This window comes from Capsella rubella, unplaced genomic scaffold (assembly GCF_000375325.1).
Source record: "Capsella rubella cultivar Monte Gargano unplaced genomic scaffold, Caprub1_0 scaffold_7, whole genome shotgun sequence".
Taxonomy (NCBI): Eukaryota; Viridiplantae; Streptophyta; class Magnoliopsida; order Brassicales; family Brassicaceae; genus Capsella; species Capsella rubella.
Window position 1 is genome coordinate 11,639,717 of NW_006238917.1, and position 23,395 is coordinate 11,663,111.

At 32.2% G+C, this 23,395-nt stretch overlaps 2 protein-coding genes and 1 pseudogene across 4 annotated transcripts; 2 read left to right on the forward strand and 1 right to left on the reverse strand.

Moving 5' to 3' along the window:
* The first annotated feature begins 3,136 nt into the window (after positions 1–3,136).
* Positions 3,137–3,988, forward strand: LOC111829763 (annotated as a pseudogene).
* Positions 3,989–8,857: 4,869 nt separating this feature from the next.
* Positions 8,858–12,922, forward strand: LOC17878917 (glutamate--cysteine ligase, chloroplastic). Of its 3 annotated transcripts, XM_023779789.1 has the most exons (15): positions 8,861–8,939; positions 9,746–10,009; positions 10,110–10,260; positions 10,352–10,552; positions 10,648–10,800; positions 10,892–10,962; positions 11,037–11,105; positions 11,191–11,284; positions 11,367–11,456; positions 11,559–11,639; positions 11,716–11,808; positions 11,899–11,979; positions 12,047–12,116; positions 12,225–12,336; positions 12,841–12,922. In XM_023779789.1, the coding sequence occupies exons 2-14, from the start codon at positions 9,765–9,767 to the stop codon at positions 12,311–12,313; spliced, it is 1,488 nt and encodes a 495-aa protein (XP_023635557.1). In that variant the 5' UTR covers positions 8,861–8,939; positions 9,746–9,764; the 3' UTR covers positions 12,314–12,336; positions 12,841–12,922. The 3 variants fall into 3 exon arrangements, with proteins under 3 accessions (XP_006283598.1, XP_023635557.1, XP_023635556.1); XM_006283536.2 differs by lacking the exon at positions 12,841–12,922 and having other exon boundaries at positions 8,858–8,939; positions 9,755–10,009; positions 12,225–12,565; XM_023779788.1 differs by lacking the exon at positions 12,841–12,922 and having other exon boundaries at positions 12,225–12,564.
* Positions 12,662–13,973, reverse strand: LOC17880994 (gamma-interferon-inducible-lysosomal thiol reductase). The gene is made up of 5 exons (XM_006284869.2): positions 13,693–13,973; positions 13,504–13,569; positions 13,281–13,403; positions 13,088–13,180; positions 12,662–13,001 (listed from the first exon to the last, which is right to left on the reverse strand). Exons 1-5 carry the CDS (start codon positions 13,951–13,953, stop codon positions 12,837–12,839), a joined length of 708 nt encoding a protein of 235 aa, XP_006284931.1. The 5' UTR covers positions 13,954–13,973; the 3' UTR covers positions 12,662–12,836.
* Between the last annotated feature and the right edge of the window lie 9,422 nt (positions 13,974–23,395).

Consider the following 23,395-nt stretch of genomic DNA (forward strand, 5'->3'; position numbering starts at 1 on the left):
TTTAGCTTGTAATTTCTTAGTTATGGTATTTTTCCCTTATGCTTTGGCTAAACAACTAAACGATTTGCGAGTTGACGCTCGGCGTAGTTAAGAGAGGTTAATAGATATGCTTTGCGAACTAAGACTTGATTCTGGATCAAAAATGAACTTCAATAAATACGAGGTTGACCTTGTGTGAATAGGCTGCCTACGTACCCAACATGGGATCAAGCCAATCGTAGTTCGATTACATAAGTACTTTAAGCAGTAAAATACATCTTTAAATGCATTGCATTCCACGACCTGGTAACTGATTTTCCCGTTAAATCCTTGAGGCGATACACCCCGTTGCACACTACGGATGTTATCTTGTATGGACCTTCCCTTCACCTAGTTTTCTAGCATTCAACTCCTTAGTATTTTCGTCCTTAGTACCAAATCCCCCGACCTTGAGCTCTCGAGGCTTTACATTGGAATTATAATAGCGAGCTACCGCACTTTGATAGTGATGTAAACAAATCATAGCATGATCTCGTCGCTCATTAATAATGTCTAAGGAATCTCGTAAGAACTCGTCGTTTTCCGAGGTCATCCCGGAATTCAGCGTGGTGCGAACTCCTGGAACTTCAAGCTCAGCCCGTAGACAAGGGAGTACGGTTTTTCTTTAGTGGAACGTTGAGGTGTAGTACGGATCGCCGATAGGACACTCTGTAGTTCCTCAGCCCATCGGCCTTTTTGCGCATCAAGGCGCTTCTTCAAATTGGAGAGGATTACTTTGTTCCTCGCCTCTGCTTGCCTATTGCCTAAGTCTTATTTTCCATTGTGCACAAAATCTCTCAGACTGTTAGGATATGAATTGAGATCCGTTGTCCGTGATGGTGGGGTAGGTTGCTGCTTCCACCCATTTGGAGAAGTAATCAGTGAGCACTAACAGGATTCTCACCTCTCGTCGAAACGTGAAGTGGACCAACTATATCCATATACCACCTCATAAACGAATACAGGGAAGATATGGAGGATAACAGCTCGGAAGGTTAATTGATTGTGGGAGCATGCCTCTGGCAATTCTCACACTTTCTCATAAATGCTTCGCAGTCCGCAAGCATAGTCGGCCAGAAGAACCCTTGTCGCTTGATTTTGAAAGCTAAAGTTTGGGCTCCGGAGTGATTCCCATTTGGGCCATCGTGGAAACTTATTCGCCGTTCCGAACTTGAATTGAATACTAAATAGGAAAACTTCTCTTTATGAAAATAGTTCTCGTTTGTATTAATATCTCAATTCTTTTGTCTCCTTTACAAATGAACTTCTCTTCCTATATAGAGAGGTGTAACTACATTTAATAGACCGCGCGATCTACGCTCCGGGAATCTTGCGATCTCCATTAACTGTGTTGACCTTCAGCTTGGCCGTTACGATCTCATTCTTAAATGCTCCTTCCCCCAGTTCTCTGTTCGAATCCTGCGGGACTTCTTCTTCCAATCGAGGCCTTTTAAATTGGGTTGTGGGCTCCTTAGGCCCAATTAGCATCAAAGTGCTAATTCTAGTGCCCACAACCATCTTTACCAAGTCAGAACAGTCGGTAAGGAACATAACATCTCTCAAATTATGGTCAATCATGCATCTCATCGCCCACACCAGAGTTTTGACTTCAGCGTGGAGAGGAGAGAGACTTTGTTGGCGATTTATAGCTCCCGTCGTTGTTGGAGGATCCTGAGCGTGTTGGCAGAACAAGCCTAAAACCTGCATATGTATTTGTATCCTTGCATGATACATCTATAAAGCATCTATAATCTGCGAATGTGGAAGGTAAAGAATCTGCCTGCCCCTGCCTGCTCGTGTAAACTACCACCAATTCCCTTGGGTGTCCTAAGCTAAGCTGCACGAAAATCGTTGAAAGTGACGCGATTCGCGCTTCCGAAGCGGAAGCGGAAGCGCGGGGAAGCGTGGAGGAATCACGATTTTCAAACTGAGATGTTTAGAAGCGTGATGGAATCACATGTTTCAGGATTGGAAGAGCAGATGGTGTTGCTCAGAAACGTTGGTTTGATAGATCATAGAAGATGAAGTTATTTGCATTGGGCTTATATTTTTGTAACTTTTGTGTGGCCCAAATCCTATTTTACCCATTTAAATTGATAGTAAACAAAGAAGCTGAAAGGTTAAAAGTATAACCTACATGAGAACAAAGTGGAAAATCGAAACGTGTCTTTGTTCTCTCTGTTGTTGTAAGCAAAGGTTTTGATTTTTCTCTCCCAAATCACGAAATAGAAGAACCAAAGGTAATTTCATATATATTTTCTAAATACTAATCTAATCGTATTTTGTTTGCTTTTTGTGTTGTTTTCAAACGATTTTACCAATTACCAAAACCAAATAAAGAACACTGATATCCACAAATTCTTTAATAGAATTGTTGTGCTCTGCTTTCTTTTTGTTTACACTTTTCAGTTATAAATTCTTATACAAGTAGTAGTTGTAAGTTTAAAATTTAGAAGTTATAACATACAAAACTTGATTTTTCAGAAATAGAACGGTATCATGTCTCAAGATCCTCCAAATATTGATGAGTCACCTCCTGTAGTAGATGATAAAGCACCTTTGTGGATCTATGTGAAAAGGATTGAGAAGCTGGCTGGTGGAGGGTTGTGGAGGTTTCAATTCAATTTTTGCCATACTTCATATGTTGGATCTTATAGTAGAGTCTTGTCCCATTTGTTACAAGAAGGAGTTAAGGGAATTAAAGGTTGCTTGAAGGTTACTCCTCAACAAAGAACTCACATGAGAAAACTAGTTGATGAATGCTAGGAGAGAATAAAACGTTCATCTCCCAGATCAGTCCCACTACCTTTGTCATCAAGGGTACCATCTAGTTCTTCTCTTGATTATGATATGAGCAATAAAGTTCCTAATACAAGCGAGTCTGATCCAAAGAAGAGAAAGGGAATGGGTCCTCTAGATTAAGCATTTCAGAATGAAGTTAGAGAGCAATGTGATGGTGAGATAGCTAGAATGTTCTACACAGCTGGTTTGTCTTTCAACGTTGCATGAAATCCTCATTACCGTAACTCATATGTGCGTGCATCAAAAATTCTGGGATATGTTCCACCTGGGTATAATAAGAACATTACTTCTTCAAAATGAAAGAAAGAACATTGATATGCATTTGCAGCCTTTGAAGAACACATGGAGGCAAAAGGGAGTTAGTATATGTAGTGATGGCTGGTCGGATCCTCAACGAAGGCCAATATTTAATTTGATTGCTGCAAATGAGAGTGGTCCAATGATGTTGAGGGTGATCAATAGTCAAGGTTAAATAAAAAATGGTGAGAAGATTGCAGAAATGATCATAGAATGCATAAAAGAGGTCGGGCATGAGAATGTAGTTCAAGTAGTAACCAACAACGCTTCAAACTGTGTAAAAGATGGTTCACTTATTTCAGCTAAGTTTCCTACTATCTTTTGGACACCATGTGTGGTTCACACATTGAACCTTGCTTTGAAAAACATATGTGCACCAACAATGGCCACAAGAAACAATGAAGAAGTGTATGAAGCTTGCTTATGGATAAAGTCTATTAGTGAAGATGTAACTTGGATCTTGAATTTTATTATGAACCACAGAATGAGGCTTGTAATGTTCACTAAATATTGTGACCTTAAGGTCCTCACAATAGCTTCTACGAGGTTTGTAATCTATTTTGTTAAGTATATTAATTTTTTTTGTTTCAATATAAAAGTCTAAGATCATTAAATTTAAATTTTACAGGTTTGCATCCACAGTTGTAATGTTGAAACGATTCAAAAAAAAAAAAAACCGGGTTACAACAAATGGTAATCAGTCCAAAATGGGATGATTATAAAGAAGATGGTGTGGGTAGAGCACATGCGGTGAAGCAAAAAATATTAGATGAGATATTTTGGGATGATCTTGAATATGCTTTATCTTTTACTTTGCCTATCTATAGTGTCATTAGAGCTGCTGATACTGATAAACCTTCTCTTCATCTAGTCTATGAATGGTGGGAAAGTATGATTCAAGATGTGAAGAAGGCTATCTTTAAGAAAGAAAGAAAACAACTTGATGATAATTCTGTTTTTTGGAATGCCATTCATTCTGTTTTGATATCTCGATGGAGTAAGAGTAACAGTCCCCTTTATCGTATGGCACACTCTCTAAATCCCAGGTACGTAACTTGATTTATTATTATTGGAATTCTATCTTCATGCATGCACTAACATGATCAAAGTCACGTATCTTCACATGTGTGTGTGTGTGTCGACTTATATATGGATCATTGTTTCCATAGAATTCTTGTATATTTAATTAACATAACCATTGTATATTCTTGTTGGACGTAAATATTATAGTTCGGAATGGCTTGCAGATGGGAAAAATAGAAAAGGTCCCCTTCAAGATTTGGATAATACTAGAGAAAGAAGGAATTGCATCCTACAATATTTTCCAATTCAAGATGAAAGAATAGAGGTTGAATATTCTAATTTCTCCTTATGTTTGGAAGATTTTGGTAGTGTCGATGTGATTCATGATAAATTTATTCTAGAACCTTTGAGATGGTGGGCAGTTCATGGTTCTTCAGCACGAAAACTCCAAGCCTTAGCGTTTAAGTTGCTTGGACAACCGTCTTCATCCTAATGATGTAAAACGAATTGGAGTACTTACAAGTTTATACTCTCTGCAACAAGAAACAAAATTGTTCCACAAAGAGCTGAAGATTTGGTATTTGTGCACACTAACCTTCGTCTTTTATCTAGAAAGAGTTATGCTTATAAAGAAAGTCCTAATCATATGTGGGATGTAGGATGTGACCAATTTGATTCATTGGATGAAATTAATCTAGGGAGACTTGAGTTTGCAGATCTTTCTCTTGATGAACCAGAGTTGGAGGCGGTTGTGTTCGATAAAGTCGATGAAAATGAGCATGATGATAATGATAGCGAATTGTAACTTTTTGAATCCATTTTATCTTCAAATGGAATGTAATATATTTGATTATGTATTAGAATAGTTGTTTACAACAGTTTATTAATTATATGTATAATATTATACGCTTCCAACTCGTACTCGCTTCCGAATTTTTTAGAAAATATCGATTCTCCGTTTATAAGCGCTTCCGCTTCCGCGTACCCGCTTCCGGTTCCATGCAGCTTAGGTCCTAAGTCTTCAATCTAAGCATCATGCCAAATCCTCGCCTCATCTTTTGCAATCCGGACTACTTCCATTAAGTTTGTATCTATATTTTCAAAAACTTTGGCATTCCTAGCCTTCTAAATATACCATAACAACTAAGGACAAAAATAATTTTGCACACTAACTGATATTAAGCGTAAAATATAATTTATGTTTGGATACACAGACACCATAGAGAAGGAAATAGAACCCACTAGAAACATAAGTCAATATACATTTACGAAACAAACAAAGCGCGTTACATAAAATTTTACTATATATATCTTCTCAATATTAATAGAGTAGTACAAAATTGAAAATCATAAAATTTTGGTAAAAAAATCTCATATTTACCCTTTATTTTTTGATGATTGAGAGCCTTTGTCAAAATCAAAAAGGATAAAATTGTCAACCAAAAAACATAGACAAAAATATTCAGTGGATCCGCGCGTCTTAACCATACCCACCCGAATTGCTTTATGGGGACATCAACTTCGAATCATGAAACGAAAAAACGTGTGACAAAAGTATTTTACATTCGTGGGCTTAAAGTTTTATACACACAACCCATTAATCAAACATTTAAAACACTAATACACTAATTACTCATTGTTATTAAAAACCAAATCGGAATAATGTTAAGAAGATACGTAATCTTAGATTTTTATCAATCACAATATTGTAATCTTGGCAATAAACAAAATTATCGCATATCAACAAATCTGAATTTTCTGATTCAAATTATAATTACGCTTTCCTACTAAATGCCTAATTATGCTATATTTCAAATATTATTGATTCTTATCAAAGATTTCACACTTGCTAATCAAGTTGAACCCTAAACGATCTCAAAGTTCATGAGCCTTCCTGTGTTGGCGTCAATTCCGGTTCATTCTATGAGTACTATTAAATTACCGGCTTCTGTTTTGCTCAAACTTGATAGTGTGGCTCGTGATTTCCTTTGGGGAAGTACTGTGGAAAAGAGAAGACAACATTTGGTTGCTTGGGACCGCGTTTGTACCCCAAAAGGTGATGGAGGGTTGGGTTTACGTAAGGCTGCGGACATGAATTTAGCTCTAATTGCAAAAGTGGGCTGGCGGATGATTAATGATAATTCTAGTCTCTGGGTTCAGGTCGTGAGAGGAAAGTATAGAGTTGGTGATATTCATGATCAACATTGGCTGAAAGTCAATTCTTTGGCGTGGTGTGGGTTGTGGGTTCAGGGATGTGATCTTGGGAGCGCATAGTTGGGTTGTGGGCGATGGTAGGATGATTAGATTCTGGACCGATAGATGGTTAGGTTCAGTTTCTATCCAGGAGGGTGGTCGAGCTCCTCCCCCAGAGTCGTTAATGAATAAAACTGTTCGGGATTTTTGGGTCGATGTGGTCGAGCTCCTCCCCCTATGTAACAAATAAACAGAGGTTGGAACTTATGGCCGTTGTGGTGGATAGTGTGACTGGAGCAAGCGACAGGCTGTCGTGGGGTATACAGCTGATGGGCAATTTAGTGTGAAAGCCGCTTATGGCTTTATATCACATGATTGGAAACTGAAGCCGAGTATGAAAGGTTTTTATAACCGTGTTTGGCAAGTTAGGGCGCCGGAGAGGGTTAGAGTGTTTCTGTGGCTAGTCTCGCAGCGGGTTATCATGACGAATAGTGAAAGGCAAAGGAGACATCTCAGTGATACCGGAGTGTGCTCGGTGTGCCATGGTGGTGAGGAGACGGTTCTCCATGTACTGCGGGATTGTCCGGCCATGGCTGGAATTTGGCAGCGATTGCTACCTAGGAGTACACGACATGATTTCTTTGAGCAATCTTTATTTGAATGGATGTATGAGAATCTAGGGATGGGTACACAAGTTTTTGGAAGCACATGGGCGACTGTTTTTGCCGTTGCGTGCTGGTGGGGGTGGAAATGGCGTTGCGAGAATGTTTTCGAGGGTAATAAGCTTTGTCGGGATCGTGTGAAAGTGATTAAGGACTTAGCACGAGAGGTTAGTGTGGCTGGTCAAACGAGTAGTGACTCGGGTCGGGCTCGGGTGCGGGTTGAGCGGTTGATTAAATGGAATTTCCCGGAGTCCGGTTGGTTTAAACTAAATACGGATGGTGGCTCACGTGGAAATCCGGGGGTGGCGTCCGCTGGTGGTGTGATACGGAATGATTGTGGAGATTGGCTCGGTGGTTTCGCGTGTAATATTGGTCGTTGTAGTGCTCCTCTTGCGGAACTTTGGGGAGTTTTTTACGGCCTTCATATTGCTTGGGAGAAGAAGATATCGAGGTTAGAGGTGGAAGTGGATTCGGAGATGGTTGTGGGGTTTCTTACGGCAGGGATAAGTGCAACTCATCCGCTGTCTTTCCTGGTACGCTTGTGCCATGGCTTGATTCAGAGGGACTGGACAGTCCGTATTTCTCATGTGTATAGGGAAGCTAATCGTCTTGCAGACGGGTTAGTGAACTATGCGTTTTCCTTACCTTTAGGTTTTTATTTTTTGGATGTTATTCCGCCAATTGTGGCGATGTTTTTGCATGAGGATGTTGTTGGTTTACCTCAGCCAAGAGAATTTTATGTATAATTTTTAAATTTTACTAATAAAACATAGGGAGGGCACTAACTCCCGTCAATTTACCAAAAAAAAAAAAAGTTCATGAGCCTTCCTACCTATATATATTGTATCTTACATTCATGAGCCAAACCATCAAACAAGGAAATTTATATAAATTTTCCCACCGGTTATTAAAAAAGCAAACGATGAATGTTGTGTATAAAGATATTTTCCAGAATCTCAGAAATTAATTAAAAGGTGATAGCGTTGTCAATTCAACAAGGTAACAATCTTAACTATACTTTGATAGCGTTTCAATTCAACAAGGTAACAATCTTAACTATACTTTGAATCAAGTACCAAATAATAATCAAATACTAATATTTATATATATATATATTTTTGTTAAACATAAACAAAAACTTGATTCAAACTATTTTTTAATAACAAAAATAGTAATAAGGTATACTATACTCAAGAAAACAAATGTCCAACACTTACTAGCTACAATTTTAAATAAAATTATCTGTTATACACACAAACAAACTCCGGAATCTAACATACTCTTATAAAGACGCTGTAAATACAAATCAAATTTAAACACCAAAAAAATCTATGTTCATATTATCAGCTACTAACTTAATCATTATAAACAGAAAAATACAACATACTATAAAACATCAAGTATTATAAAAAAATTATTTTACAAACAAATACCCGCGGTATACCACGTGCAAAACTAGTATATATAGTACTAATCAGGGGTGGAGGCAATGACCAAGCACATGGGTCAAACCCTGATAAAATTTCAACATTAGTTGATTTTTGTTTAAAATTATCAAACTGACCCCTGTTAAATTATAAAATGGACCCCTATAAATTTTATTTTTTATATTTTGACCTCCATAAATATAAATTCTAGCTCCGCCAATGGTACTAATGGAATCATTATTACTATATTTATAACTATACCTAACAATATGTATAGACCACAATAATGGTCACACATCACAATAAAATTTTACTATATATATATATATATATAGCACTAAAGAATCATTATTACTATATTTATAACTATACCTAACAATATATACAGACTACAGACCACAATAATAACAATATTTGCAATATCGGGTATCATTACGTGTATAGTACAGTACAGCATCACACTACCTCAACTTCAGCTTATTGCTTCTCATCTTCTTCAGGCCTCAATTAAATTAAGGTGATTCTTCTCCTTCTTCTTGTTGTACTTCTTGTTTTTTTTCTTAGCTCCTCACTTATGTTTATATATCTTTGTTTGTTGTTGAACCATCTTCACATTATTTTTTAAGGAATAATTTTCTTTCTTGAATCAATTATGAGTTTGCAATTTGTTTTAAGCAAGTTTTTAGATTTGCTTTTCTTCTTAATTAAAATCTTATAGAATTGCCATTTTTCAGGCTACAAAAATGCGTTTAAACATATGTTTTACTCGTTATGTTTAAGTTTATCAGTTTCATTAATTCTTAAAGTTTATTATTTACTATAAAGTATATATTTTAGCCAAAAAAAAATATAAACATTAACTTTTTTAGTTGTTTAAAAATAATAAATGCAATAAAAATATAAACATTAAGTTTTCTTTAAATTTTTTTTATACAAGCAAAATATAGGTGGACTACAATCCATACAGAATCAATTATAGATTTGCCATTTTCTGTGATGACATTTGTGGTTTTGCCATTTTTGCTAAAATCTTACAGATTTGCCATACCTTTAGATTTGGATTTTCTTGCTAAAATCTTTTTGCAAGATTTGCCATACCTTTAGATTTGGATTTGCCATACCTTTAGATTTGGATTTTTTTGCTAAAATCTTAAAGAAAATCTGTGTTTTAGATTTTCTTGTATATACAACATATATATTGACCATACCTTTTAAAGTATATATTGACTATATTATGGAATTAACTATACTCTAAACAAGACTTAATTCATTTGAAGAGACAGATGACTAATATAAATATCTATGGGTTATAAATTATAATAGTTCCTGCAGAATCTAAACCATGCATATGGCGTTCTCACTCTCACCTTCTGGAGTTGGTGCTGTAATAAACTCGAATGCTTTAAAAAGCCATGTTAACTTCTCACCCAAGCCACCTCTTACTTGTAAAAGAAGCAAGATAGTTGCATGCAATCAAGGGAGTAATAAGGCAATTGCAAACACTTGTTCTGTAATTGAGACGCCCTTGACTAAAGAAGATCTCATTGCCTTTTTTGCTTCTGGATGCAAACCAAAGGAAATGTGGAGGTACCACTAATTAATAAGGATCATCACCTCATATATCAAACTACTTATTTGTTCAAACTCATTTTTGTATGGTTTTATCTCTTGGGATGGGTATATATAGAATAGGTACAGAAAATGAGAAACTCGGTTTCGAGGTCAAGACTTTGCGACCTATGAAATATGAACAGATAGCTTCTTTGCTTAATGGTATTGCTGAGAGATTTGATTGGGATAAGGTGATGGAGAATGAAAGAATTATTGGCTTGAAACAGGTTAATATCTACTCTCTTTTGTTCTTTTGCTAAATATCCAATTATGACAATAAAATTTTCAACTTTTTTTGTTTGGATGTGTTTATTAAAGGGAATGCAAAGCATAACACTGGAACCAGGAGGCCAACTAGAGCTAAGTGGAGCACCTCTAAAGACTTTGCACCAAACTTGTGATGAGCTCCATTCACATCTTTACCAAGTGAAGACTGTTGCTGAAGAATTGGAAATTGGTTTCCTAGGCATTGGCTATGAACCAAAATCTTCTCTTGAGGATGCAACCATTGTGCCCAAGGTTCCTATCTCTACAAACATATAAGTTCTCGTATTACTTAAGTGTGTTTTACACTAACTATTTTTGTGATGAGTCAAAGTGTTTCACATATGCAGAGAAGGTTTGACTTTATAAGAGACTACCAACCAAGAGCTAGCTCTGAAGGATATGATGTGATGATGAGAACTTGTACTGTCCAGGTCAATCTAGACTATAGTTCAGAAACCGATATGATTAGGAAGTTTCGAGCTAGTCTAGCTTTGCAACCTGTGAGATGCTTGAATCTCTTTTAACATTAATGGTTTTTGGATTTCATAAACAAAATGTTTTCTCACTTGTTGTTATTTTGTTATCATACAGATCGCGACTGCTCTATTCGCAAATTCCCCTTTTAGTAATGGAAAACCAACTGGGTGTTTAAGCGTAAGGAGGTTGGTTTCTACATTAGTACTAGTTGGTACCATTTCTCAGTATAATTTTCTCAACTATCAACATTTTGTCACAGTCATTTGTACATTAATACCGATAAAGCGCGAACGGGGATGCTACCTTTTGTTTTCGATGACTCATTCGGGTGAGTATATAATCTTTATTCTAACTAACTCTATGATCAAAAAATTTCCTAAAATCTATGTTCAACCTTCAATATGTTGATATAGGTTTGAGCGGTATGTTGAATACGCACTTGACATTCCAATGTACTTCTTACATCGAAACAAAGGCTATGTAAACTGTAGAGGAATAACATTTCGGGTCTACATCTTCTTAAATTTCTAACCTTTGAAATATTCTTGAGCTAGGTTAAGATCCCAACCTTTTTTTTTTTACTTTTCAGGACTTCTTGTCCGGGAAAATGTCTCATCTCTCAAATGAACAACCCACCATAAGCGACTGGGAAATTCATATAGGAACAATATGGCCAGAGGTTGATTACTATGTTTTAATCATAGCATTGAACTTCTCTGTTTCTTATCGTGGTCTAGAGACATTTTTTTCTTATAATAATCTTTTGTAATAACACTATTAGGTCCGGTTAAAGAGATTCTTGGAGATGAGAGGTGCTGATACAGGTTCTTGGCCGATGTTATGTGCCCTACCAGCTTTTTGGGTAACTACATTATCTTATACAAAGCTATAAGAATTTTTGTTTCGCGGGTTTATCTCGAATGTGTTTGAACGATCAGGTGGGATTGCTATACGATGAGAACTCTCTCCAAACTGTTCTTGATATGATAGCTGACTGGAATCTTGAAGAAAGAGAGATGCTTAGAACACAAGTAAACTGAGAAGATATTTCTTTAATTGTGTGACTATACGATATATATATAATCGTGTAAACCAATTCTCACTAGCTAGGTTTCAAACAGGTTCCAGTCACTGGCCTACAGACAATGTTTAGAGGTGGTTCTTTACAACATGTAGCAGAAGATGTCCTCAAGCTAGCAGTGGTAAGTGTGCATACTTTCACCTTATAATGTAAATGTATACATATTGAGGTTTTTGTTTATTGCTTAGGATGGTTTGGAGCGTAGAGGGTACAATGAAACCAGTTTCTTGAACCCTGTCGCCGAGGTGGTTAGAACAGGTATGTTGCTTCATGTTAGCTGTATAATTACTAATTTTCTTGTAACCAAACAAGTGAATTTTTGTTTCCTGGTTACCTAATAATGTGGTAATTATCATTGGAAAATAGGGACTACGCAGGCACATAAGCTCTTGGAGCTGTACAATGGAGATTGGGGACAAAACATAGATCATGTTTTCAAAGAACTACGATACTAAAAAGATGAACTACTGCCACCATGGTAGAGATGAATAACATTTGAAAACTCATTTAGATCGAGTTTACTCATGGAATAAGAATATTATTGTGAGAAACGTAATAAGTGTCTCATGTATTTGAATAATCCTCATCGATCTAACTTATCTATTAAATTTTATCAGATTCTACAAACAAAATATATATTCTAAGTTAGAGTTGAATTGGATCTATAGCTTAGTATGATTACTGGTCAGTGTATGACTATGCTGATATTGCTCAATACTCATGATCAATACTTCCTAGTAGAGTTGCATTTCTATTTGTTATAAAAGTTTAGAGAAAGAGGTTTCTTTATTATCATACCTTAACATAAAGCTTACATGCATTGTTTAATATTAATCTTAGTTCACTAAGAACTTTCATAATTAACTTAGTGACTGATGATTCTTTGATAATATCATACCATAACATAAAGCTTACATTCATCTTATTAAAGGTGTTTCTTTATTAATTATCATACCATAACATAAAGTTACATTCATCTTAGTTATTGATAGCTTTATCGGCATAGGAGACTTGAAGCTTCGGCACTTTCCTCTTAGGCGACTTAGGCATTAAGACAGAAGAATCACAAAGTTTTGGGAGAGGAGCCTTTCCTTTGTAAGCTTTGCAGATTTGAGCCACGAAATCATCCAAGCTTTGTACACTCTGCGTCGCCATAAAGAAAATCACAAATCCGCCAATGTAACATTTCTAAATCGATTCAAAAATGTAAATGAACAAAGAAGTTATACATCATCTAGAGGTTTGCCGTTGAGTGTGACCCATGGTACGTATTCATGTGGTGGCTTTAAACTCATGGTCTGTTTTGCGTATTCAAGTATGAGCTGCAATTATAACAAACAACAACAAAAAAATGGTTATAGGTTATAAAATATATGTATATAGTATGAGTTCTTTTTATAAAAATGTGTAATGTATACATACCTCTTTAGAGATATCACCATTGTAACAATCATAGATATATTTCTCAAATCCATAATTCTTAACACATGATTCCCAGTGTTTTGTATCGTTTTCAACGCACCTTATGAACCAGTAATGCGATTTCTGCATCACAAAACCATGATCACATTTTCAAAATGAAATTCTTATAAAACTTTTTAGGTAAATATATAAACATAGCAAATAAAATGCATTCACTCTATACCGGATCGGTAAAAGTTCTTATACCACAAGCTTCAAGGGCGTTTAGTTTGCATTCCTCCTCACCATGCTTCACAAAATTTTACTTAATTAGAGAAAGTTATATACAAGCTTTACTCGATCGAAAAAGCGAAAAACCATATACTTGTTTTAATCAATCTATCAACAAGAAGAGGAAGAAATGGAAAAGAACCTGGCAAGTGACAGTAAGATTCTTGGAGACTTTGGCATTACCAAATGGAACCAGCTTGACATCAGTGATAGTGTAGAGATCAGAGTCAAAGACTTTCACGAGATAATGGACAATGAAATCTTGGCAACCAGGACAAAGTGATTCATAGTAAAGATTGAGCTTCACATTGTCGGATTCTCCAGTCACGAGGTTGTCTGAAAATGTGAGGAGAACAAGGTAAGCAAAGACCACAACAAGCTTGGTGGAAGAACAAGAAGCCATTGTTTAAAAGAGTTTAGGTATTTGAGTGCTTATGAGTTATGAGTAACGTAGACACTAGAACATATATAGATACTTTTATTACCGTTACTGTAACTTCTGTTTTTACTAGTTTGGTTTCATTTTTTTTCACGTGAACATCTTAAGATTCCACAGCTACTAATTTCCAAAGTGAGAGCACTGCTGACTACTGAGTAGTGGAGTAGGCTTGTTAACAGAGTAATAATTTTATCTACCATTCGAGTATATATTGATATTATTGTATTTAGTTTTAAAAGATGTTATTTATGTGCTAAAATGTAAAAATCTTTTAATATATCACAATCTCACACAGCTGTATAGGTTTTAATGCATCTTTCAATAGTTTTGGAAAACATTTCAACGTCACTAAGCTAAAATGGATATCTAGTTTGAAGTTTGAACCTTGTAGAGTTTTTCCACTTTAAATTACTGCAATTTAGTTAATTTCTGAATAATAATAATAATAATAATAATAATAATAATAATAATAATAATAATAATAATAATAATAATAATAATAATAATAATAATAATAATAATAATAATAATAATAATAATAATAATAATAATAATAATAATAATAATAATAATAATAATAATAATAATAATAATAATAATAATATTAACATTTGAATTTGATATCTTGTCACTAGATTAATAACTTAGAGCAGCCACAACAAGAGAACCCCAAATGGTGTTTTTAAATTTGTAGTCCTCCAATGCTAAGAGCCATTAATTAGTTACATGTTGTTAGATATATATATATGATGTCTAAAATTTTATGCAATTTCTGTCTTTAACATTTTTGAATATTGTATTCAATTTAAAATGCAAGTTGATAATATTATGCATTTTTTTACCATAAAAAATATTTTTCTGATTAATTTAGCTCAGCTCTAACCATATATATTTCTATCGTCCCCAATTCGATAATTATGATACTGTGTATTGTGTAGTGTATAGTGGTTCGGAGTAGGCTAGTTTATAGAATAATAGTTTTAAACTTCGACCATTAAATAAAGTTATGATAAGAAAAAAATAGATGGAAAAAATGAAAAAATATTTAAGTTTATATTTTAAATAAGACTTATATATATCTAGAAATTAATGGTCCAGCGGTTAAATATAATGTGGTTTATATAATATATTATATATTTTAAAACTGATATAAGGCTTACAAAATAATAATAATAGTTCATACTTCTTGACTTTAAAACTCTTTTTCTATTATAAAAATCTTTGGACAATTTATCTTCAGATTTCTTCATTTGCAAAAGTAACAATTAAATTAGAGAAGAGAAAAAAATAAAAAAACTAATAGTTGAAATAAACACAGTCACAAGTTTTTTCTTCATATTTTTTCATTTGCAATGACATTGACCGACGATTTTTTTTTCTCGTTGGCTTTTTACTTCAAAGTCGCTTACATAATCTTGAGGATCTTTCACCGAAGACTTCAGCATCCTCGATGAACCATGTAACCATAGTTCTCTTGAGTTTTCTTTACATTGGGTTTATTTGGCATTGGTCGCCCTGACCATTGTTGACGCAATCTTCTTTAAAATAGAATATATATTAAATTTTGTATAAAGTAAAATATAATTCGTGCGGTAGCACAGGTACTAACTTTGCCTCGAAGAGTAAAGCAAGAAATTATACTTAATAAATATATAAATAAATTGTAAGAAACAAAAACTATTGTAAAACATTAACGTCTTGTACAATATAAGTATGTGTGTATTATGTTCGTAAAATCCGTCAAATTAGTCATCAGCTTTGACATTGATTATGTTTTGCTTTGTAATTGCATGCATTAGAATTAGAAACTACTTGTTTTTTTTTTCATTACATTTTCATACTCAATATAATTATATGGTTAAGCTTTAGTGTTAGAAAAATATCTTGTCTCCCAAAATTAGATTCATTTATTCATTTAGTGAATCAAGTTGATCACCTCCAACATCCCACATATGATTAGGACCATACTTTATATTTATAGAAATTATACATCTTTTTATTAGAGATAGATACAATCTTTCTTTTTTAATCACAATATATATCTTATATTTTATATTTTATAATCTAAAAGCGGAAACGAGAGTTTCCAAAACGGAAACGAGAGTTTCCATCGAGTTTCCAAATGGAAATTTTTAGGAATCGTGTTTCCATGGGTAGTTTCTGAGTTTCTGTTTCTGAAACGTTTCGGAAACGGGAGACGCACATCGAAAAGAGTTTCCATGTAAAGTAGCTCTGTTTAGACTCGCTATATAATTTATCAATTAAAAATGCAAAATTACAACTCTGTATAAGAATGTAATATATAGTATTATTATTTAACTTTTTGATAATATAACACAAATTTAAATCTACAATATTAAGTGAGCTAAAGATATTATAATATTTTTTTACTAATATGCTAAATTTACCAACAATTTATAACTAAAATGTTCAAATACTTCATTGTAAAAAAAATAACTTAAAATGTGTTAGAAGTTAAACTAGAATGAGATAGATAAAAATAAAACTGAAAGAATATATGTGTACCACATAGTGGACGTGAATAACTGAATATCAACCTCTTTTAAATTGGAAAACAAAATAAAATGTAACAAATTAAATACACCGAAATAAGAACGTCAAAGGGTTGGTGTCCCTCACTTTTCAATAAATTATTCTATCCATGCAAGTGGTTTTGTCTTGTCTTTCGTCTAGCTTGTCCGAGGAATCAGTGTTAATTAATAGCTGTTGAAACGCGAGGTCGTGTAGTGCTTAATCCATGGTGTCGAGTAGCTTTCCAACGAAAGTGTTGAACTTATTGTGCATCATGAATCGAGTCATTGACGGGATCATTAGTGGTTTGGTATGAACGGTACGTCCAGACTACCCTCTCCATTGAATTGAGAGAGATTTGAGCTCGCACCAGTGATGGATCACCTGCCCGGTCCATGAGTTGCGTGTTTGATGATTGGGGCTAGATCGATGTCCTTATCACGAGAGTCCTATGTATGTGTAGGGATACATAGAACTCTCGGGTCTTCAAAATTAGGTTTTAGGGCTTACCCGGTGGAAAACATCAAATGGTTGTTGGTTTGAGTAAGTGATAGTAGGGGAAAGGCTGGCTGCTGCACTGGGGCTTTGAGGTGCGGATGCATGTCTTTTTTTTGGAGGGGGGGGGGGGACAAGAAATGCTTGGCCGCGGCTTGTTTCATCATAGGCTCGGTTGGACAGGTTCATCTTCAATTTTGTGTTCCTAATGTATTGTATAGTGTTAGTAATGGATACTGTATGCACTTATATAAAATAAAATGAAGACTAATTTGTAGCGGATTAGTCAGTCCTTCATGAATTTGATGTATAAGCTTAGTTCCGGCATGAATGCAAATTCAATGCCTTGAGGCACGCATAATCACATACAATGCAGCCATGAGCTATAACGTTAGACTATTATAATGGTTTTGACCATGACATCAATTTATTAAAAATAGCAATCAAAAGGCCTATAGAAAAATCTCAATTAACAAGCCTAAATAAGGTGTTAAGCATGCACAATGAGTGAAAACAAAAATCATAGTTTTTATTTTTGCTTTTAAATTATATATAGATCACTTGATTTAATAATTCCCATGTAGACATCGTTTCCTTAAAATTCATTACACCATTTTGCATGAGAATTTTAGGCCCTATTCGTTACCCCATTTTGATGAACTCATCTGAATGTTAAATGACTAAACGAACAAGAAATAAAAAGATTCATCTAGATGATCCATTTGAATGACTATGTGTTTGTTTTTCCATTATGCATCTTCATCTAGGTGGGTTTGATTTTAAAAATGACTAAAATACCCATGTTTTAATCTAATTTTCACATTAATATTAATTACACTATAGTAATTTTAATTAATGATTAAAAATAAACACACAAAAATTATAAATTAATATTTTTGACATTCAAAATTTTTATTTCATGAAATATAATTTATAAGATTTAGAAAATGTTATTTTATATTTTTGGCGGTAAAACGTTATTTTGCGTTTTTGGCGGAAAAGTAATTTTTATAATTTTTGGCGGAAAAACATAATTTTGCGTTTTTGGCGGGAAAATATGATATTCTTTTTTCCTTTTTGGCGGGAAAAAATGATTTTCATTTTAGTGGAAAACATGATTTATTTATTTTTGGCGGGAAAACGTGATTTATTTTTGGCGGGAAAACGTGATTTTTTTTGGCGGGAAACGTGATTTTTTTTTTTGGCGGGAAAACGTGATTTTCGTTTTTGACGGAAATATTATTATTATTTTTTTTAACAAATAAATATGAGATATTTGCAAAAATACTTTTTATAATTTTTGTGGAAAATAGGTTATTTGGATAATAAGGGTATATTTGTCATTTGTCATTTTTGGATGAACCATCTTCATCCGGATGATCCAATCAAAGTCATCCACATAATTTTCGAAATTTTGCCTAAGATTTTAAAATTTATCCAAATGGATCATCCAGATGATCCTGGATGATGTTTATTTTTAGTGTTAAACGAACATCATCTGGATGATTCATCTAGATGGTCCATCTGGATGGAGAAACGAACATGGCCTTATTAATCAAAACATGTATGAAAATTTTCATATAAACTTTAAAGTCACACAAATATAAGTTCAACTAAATATATTTATTAATTAAAACATGACGATGACTGTTCCTTTCATAGTAATTAATAAGTGTGAACACCTATGTTTGACATATATAGTTACAGTTTGAATTCTTATTTGGATGAAGTAAAATTTTACGATTTTTTTTAAGTTTGTTTAATTATTATAACTATTTAAAATATCAATTCAATTTTTTTGTTTATAATTAAAAGAAATGACAACAAATATCCACTACATATCACAATCCTTTTCATAACTATAATTTTTATTATTTATGATTTCCAAATTTTGAATGGCAAGCGACCTAGTCGTATAAAAATATATTCGAATCTAATGGTATAGCCTTGGATCATATAAAGTAGCTAAAATTTTGTAATACAAATTTGATGACAAGTGAGGCAATTCGTCAACTGACTTTATTTTCTTGACATTTGCACCATTTGTGTACTTAAAGGATATACATTGTTGTTATTTTCAGTTTATCGTTGATTCATTAATTGTAATTTAGGATGGAATGCTAAGATTTTATGCAAAATGAGATTATTAACAATAAATAAAATATTGTGAACTTAAGTAAGTGATATAGGATTCAAAGTAAGTAACGAGATAAAGAAAATTTATTTTGTTTTGAGATAAATAAAATATTAGAGAGAAAATCATCGGTTTATTTCTTTATTTCTATACATTTGTTGTTTTTCCTAATTAATTTAAGAAAATGAATTGAACTAACAAGTTTATGTAGAAAATAAATTGTATTAATTTAATTAATTTAAGTTGTATGGTAGTATATGAGATCAACGAAAGCATAAATTCAAAATGAAGTTGCATGGTACTATATTTTATTTTACTTTACTCAGCTTTAATGGTTTTATAGCTGGAGAAATTTATTATATTGATCAATTATATAAAGTCTAGTTAAGAGCTTTCACCTTATCTCAGAAAGTTTATTATTAAGGTGAGAACTTCGAGAGTAGTTTTTTTTTTTTTTTGTCATTTTCCTATTACTATAGGCCAATTTCTTTTATTAGATAACACCATATTTTGTATGAAAAGTTGTCCGATAGGATGTTATTCATATTAAAAAAAAATATATTTTTATTTTTTGTAGTATATAATTAAATTTTTAATTACCAACTAATAATATAAATCATCATTTTATGTTTTATTTTTTTGGTAATATGAGCATTTAGTTAATATAAAATATTTATTTGTAAAATATCTAAGTAAATACCAAATTCATTAAGATTAAATACCAAAAATATAATTTACAAAATGAAAACCAAACATACATAAAAACTAAATATAAATTTGATAATTTACATATTCTAATAAATAAATTATAAGAATCATTATTAGTGTTGTAACTGAATTTTATGAAAATAAGTTTCTAAAAAATTGCAGGTTTTTTACAGTGACTTTCCGGCAACCTTCAGGCCAAATTTCCGGAAAACGGATGAACGGAATTCTCAGGTCTCTAGTGCAATGGAAAGCTGGTAACAAGTACTATAAGTCAATTTCCATGATGGGATAACAACATATTTTGTATGAAAAGTTGTCCAATAGGACGGAATTCATATAAAATTTTATTATTTTATTTCTATTTTTTGAAGTATATAATTAAATGAGAATTTTTGAGAAATACCCCTTTTGGTGTACCCTTTTTAAAAATACTTCTCTTTTCTATCCATTTTAAAAAATACCCCTTTTTAAAGATTTGCACAACTAACCTTTATTATGATACCCTTTTCTACAAGTACCCTCTCTAGGTGTTCATTTTCAAAAATACCCTCTTCAATGTACAAAATGACTAAATTACTCTCCTTTATTATAACCCATGATGAAAAATGGAATATTCTTTCCAACAAAAAAATATTCCTTCCAAAAAATTTCCCGCCAAATTTTCCCGCAAAAAAATTTCGGCAAAAATTTTCCCGCCAAAAAATTCCGACAAAAAATTTTCCCGCCAAATATTTTCCGACAAAAAATTTCCCGCCAAAATTTTTCCGTAATTTCTTAAAAAAACCTTGTAAATATTTATAAATCCCTTAAAAATCCTTTAAAAACCCTTGTAAATCTTTTAAAAGTCATCCAAAACCTTTCAAAACTTGAGTAAACCTTTTAAAACCATTGTAAATCATTTTATAACATTTATAAACACTTGTAAATCCCTTTAAACCACTTATAACTGTGATAAATCATTTAATAAAAACTTTTGTAAACTTCTAAAACCCGTTAAAAACTCTTGTAAATCCTTAAAACCCATTTTAAAGAATTTGTAATCCCTTCAAAAACGTTTGTAAACCCTTCAAAAACCTTTGTAAACTTCTAAAACCCTTTAAAACTTCTTGTAAATCCTTTAAAACTATTTTTAAATCTTTGTATGCCTTTAAATATACTTTTAAATCCTTTTAAAAGCACTTGTAAATCCTTCTAAAAAACCTTTAAAAATCCTTGTAAATTTTTAAAATCCTTTATAAATTCTTGTAAATCCTTTTAAAACTGTTATAAACTTATAAATTTTTTTAAAAACCATTGTAAATCATTTAAAAACCATTTAAAAACCTTTGTAGGCTTCTAAAACTCTTTAAAAACCATTACAAATCTTTTAAAACCATTTAAAAACTCTTGTAAATCCCTTTAAAAACCCTTGTAAACCCTTTAAAAGACCCTTTAAAAAATCTTGTAAAACTTTTAAAAACATTTGGCGGGAAAATTTTGAAAAAATATTTTTTTTTGCGGGAAAATTTTCTTGGAAAAATTTTTGGCGGGAAAATTTTTCTCGGAAACTTTTTTGGCGGGAAATTTTGGCGGAAAATTTTTGGGGGGGGAAATTTTTGGAAGGAATATTCCTCCCTTTGGGAAAGAATATTTTTTCAAATAGGGGTAAAATAGCTATTAAAAAGAGAATTTTTGAGAAATACCCCTTTTGGTGTACCCCTTTTTAAAAATACCCCCTTTATCTATCCATTTTCAAAAATACCCCTTTTTAAATATAAAAAATTATAAAGTTTTATATAGCTTATAAGGTATATCTATATAATAACTACTAATGGGAGATTCGATACAAATATTTTAAAATGTTTTGAATAGTTTTAAATCGTTTTTATAAGTTTTATAAGGTTTTTAAAATGTTTTTAAAAGGGTTTATACGGTTTTTATAAGGTTTTTATAATTTATTTTTACGCTATTTATGAAAGGTATATAAAGTTTTATGCACATATAAAGGTAATTTGTGTATATATTTATAAGCTTACACACATATTTGGATAAATTTCAACATTTTTAGTGGGTTTTTTGATAAGGTTTGAAAAGGGGGTATTTTTAAAAAGAGGTATATGAAAAGGGGTATTTTTGAAATTCTTAAGAGAGGGCAAAAATGAAAATGGTAAAAAAAAAGGTATTTTTAAAAGAGGATATCATTAAAAGGTTATTGGTATCAATTTCTCTTTTAAAAATGAAAAATTATAAAATTTTATATGGTTAATAAGGTACATGGAGATCATCATTACTACTGGGAGACTAAATCCAAATATTTATAAGGTTTTAAAAGGTTCTAAACAGCATTTATAATGTTTTTATAAAGTTTTCAAAAAGTTTACACAGTTTTTATAAGGTTTTTAAATGATTTTTAAAAGGTTTTCAAAAGGTATTTATACGGTATTTATGAAATATATATAGAAATTTACACACATATAAAGATAATTTGTGTCTATAAATATAAATTTACACATATGTTTTTGATCAATTTCAAATTTTATAGTGACTTTTTAATAAAATTAGAAAGAGTGGTATTTTTAAAAAGTGGTATTGGAAAAGGGGTATTTTTGAAATTCCCTTAATGAATTGTTAATTACCAACTAAAAAATATACCATCATTAGTATGCTTTCATTTTTGGTAATATATAAAGTAAATGCCAAATTCAATAAGATTAAAAATATATATTAAATTTCCATTAAATACCAAAATATAAAATTACAAAATGAAAACCAAACAAACATAAAAACTAAATTTAAATCTGATAATTTACATATTCTAGTAAATAAGTTATAAAAATCATTTGTACCTATCAAAACGATTGAAATATAAATTATATATATATATATATATATTAATAAGAAAACTTAAATCTTAAAAATCACTCACTAAATAAATAAAAAAGAAGCAGCAATTTTATTTCTTGTTTATTATTCCTCTATCTCTGAACCAATTCTCAATAAAAAAAAAATATACTATACTGTATATCCCTTTTTCCAACATTTTACGACAAAAATAAAATAAAATGTTTAGTCTAATATTTCTTGCTACGTGTGGAAGATTTTGCATTCATTTTTAGTCTCTATTTTCTTGGAATTTATTACAATTTGTTACTACTAGACAAGCTGGTTTTGAGTAACTGTGAATCTGTGATCATGGCATCAGTTTATTAAAAATGTAATTAAAAGGCCTATAGTAAAATCTCAATTAACGATCCTAGATAAGGTGATGAGCATGCAAAATGAGTTTACTTTTTAATTATATATCGATTACATAATTCCATAATTCTCATGTATACATCGTTTACATGAGTGTATTTTTTCTTAAAATTTATTACACCATTTTGCATGAGAATTTTAATCAAAACATATATGTAAAATGCAGAGTAGTCTTTATGTTTTTGAAGGCCACAAACAAAAGAAAAAAATAAAGACCGTTTTGCATATGTAAAAAAAACACTACAATTAATCAACTTGGAGTTTCGAACCTGCGTGGCTGACTATTAATCAGTATCACCTTAA

Coding starts and splice junctions, on each gene's coding strand:
- LOC17880994 (XM_006284869.2), bottom strand. CDS start 13,953: ATGGCTTCTTGTTCTTCCACCAAGCTTGTTGTGGTCTTTGCTTACCTT. Junction 13,181..13,280: donor ATGGTGATATCTCTAAAGAG/GTATGTATACAT, acceptor TTATAATTGCAG/CTCATACTTGAATACGCAAA. Junction 13,002..13,087: donor ACGGCAAACCTCTAGATGAT/GTATAACTTCTT, acceptor ATGGCGACGCAG/AGTGTACAAAGCTTGGATGA.
- LOC17878917 (XM_006283536.2), top strand. CDS start 9,765: ATGCATATGGCGTTCTCACTCTCACCTTCTGGAGTTGGTGCTGTAATA. Junction 10,553..10,647: donor ATGCAACCATTGTGCCCAAG/GTTCCTATCTCT, acceptor TCACATATGCAG/AGAAGGTTTGACTTTATAAG. Junction 11,106..11,190: donor GTTTTCGATGACTCATTCGG/GTGAGTATATAA, acceptor ATGTTGATATAG/GTTTGAGCGGTATGTTGAAT.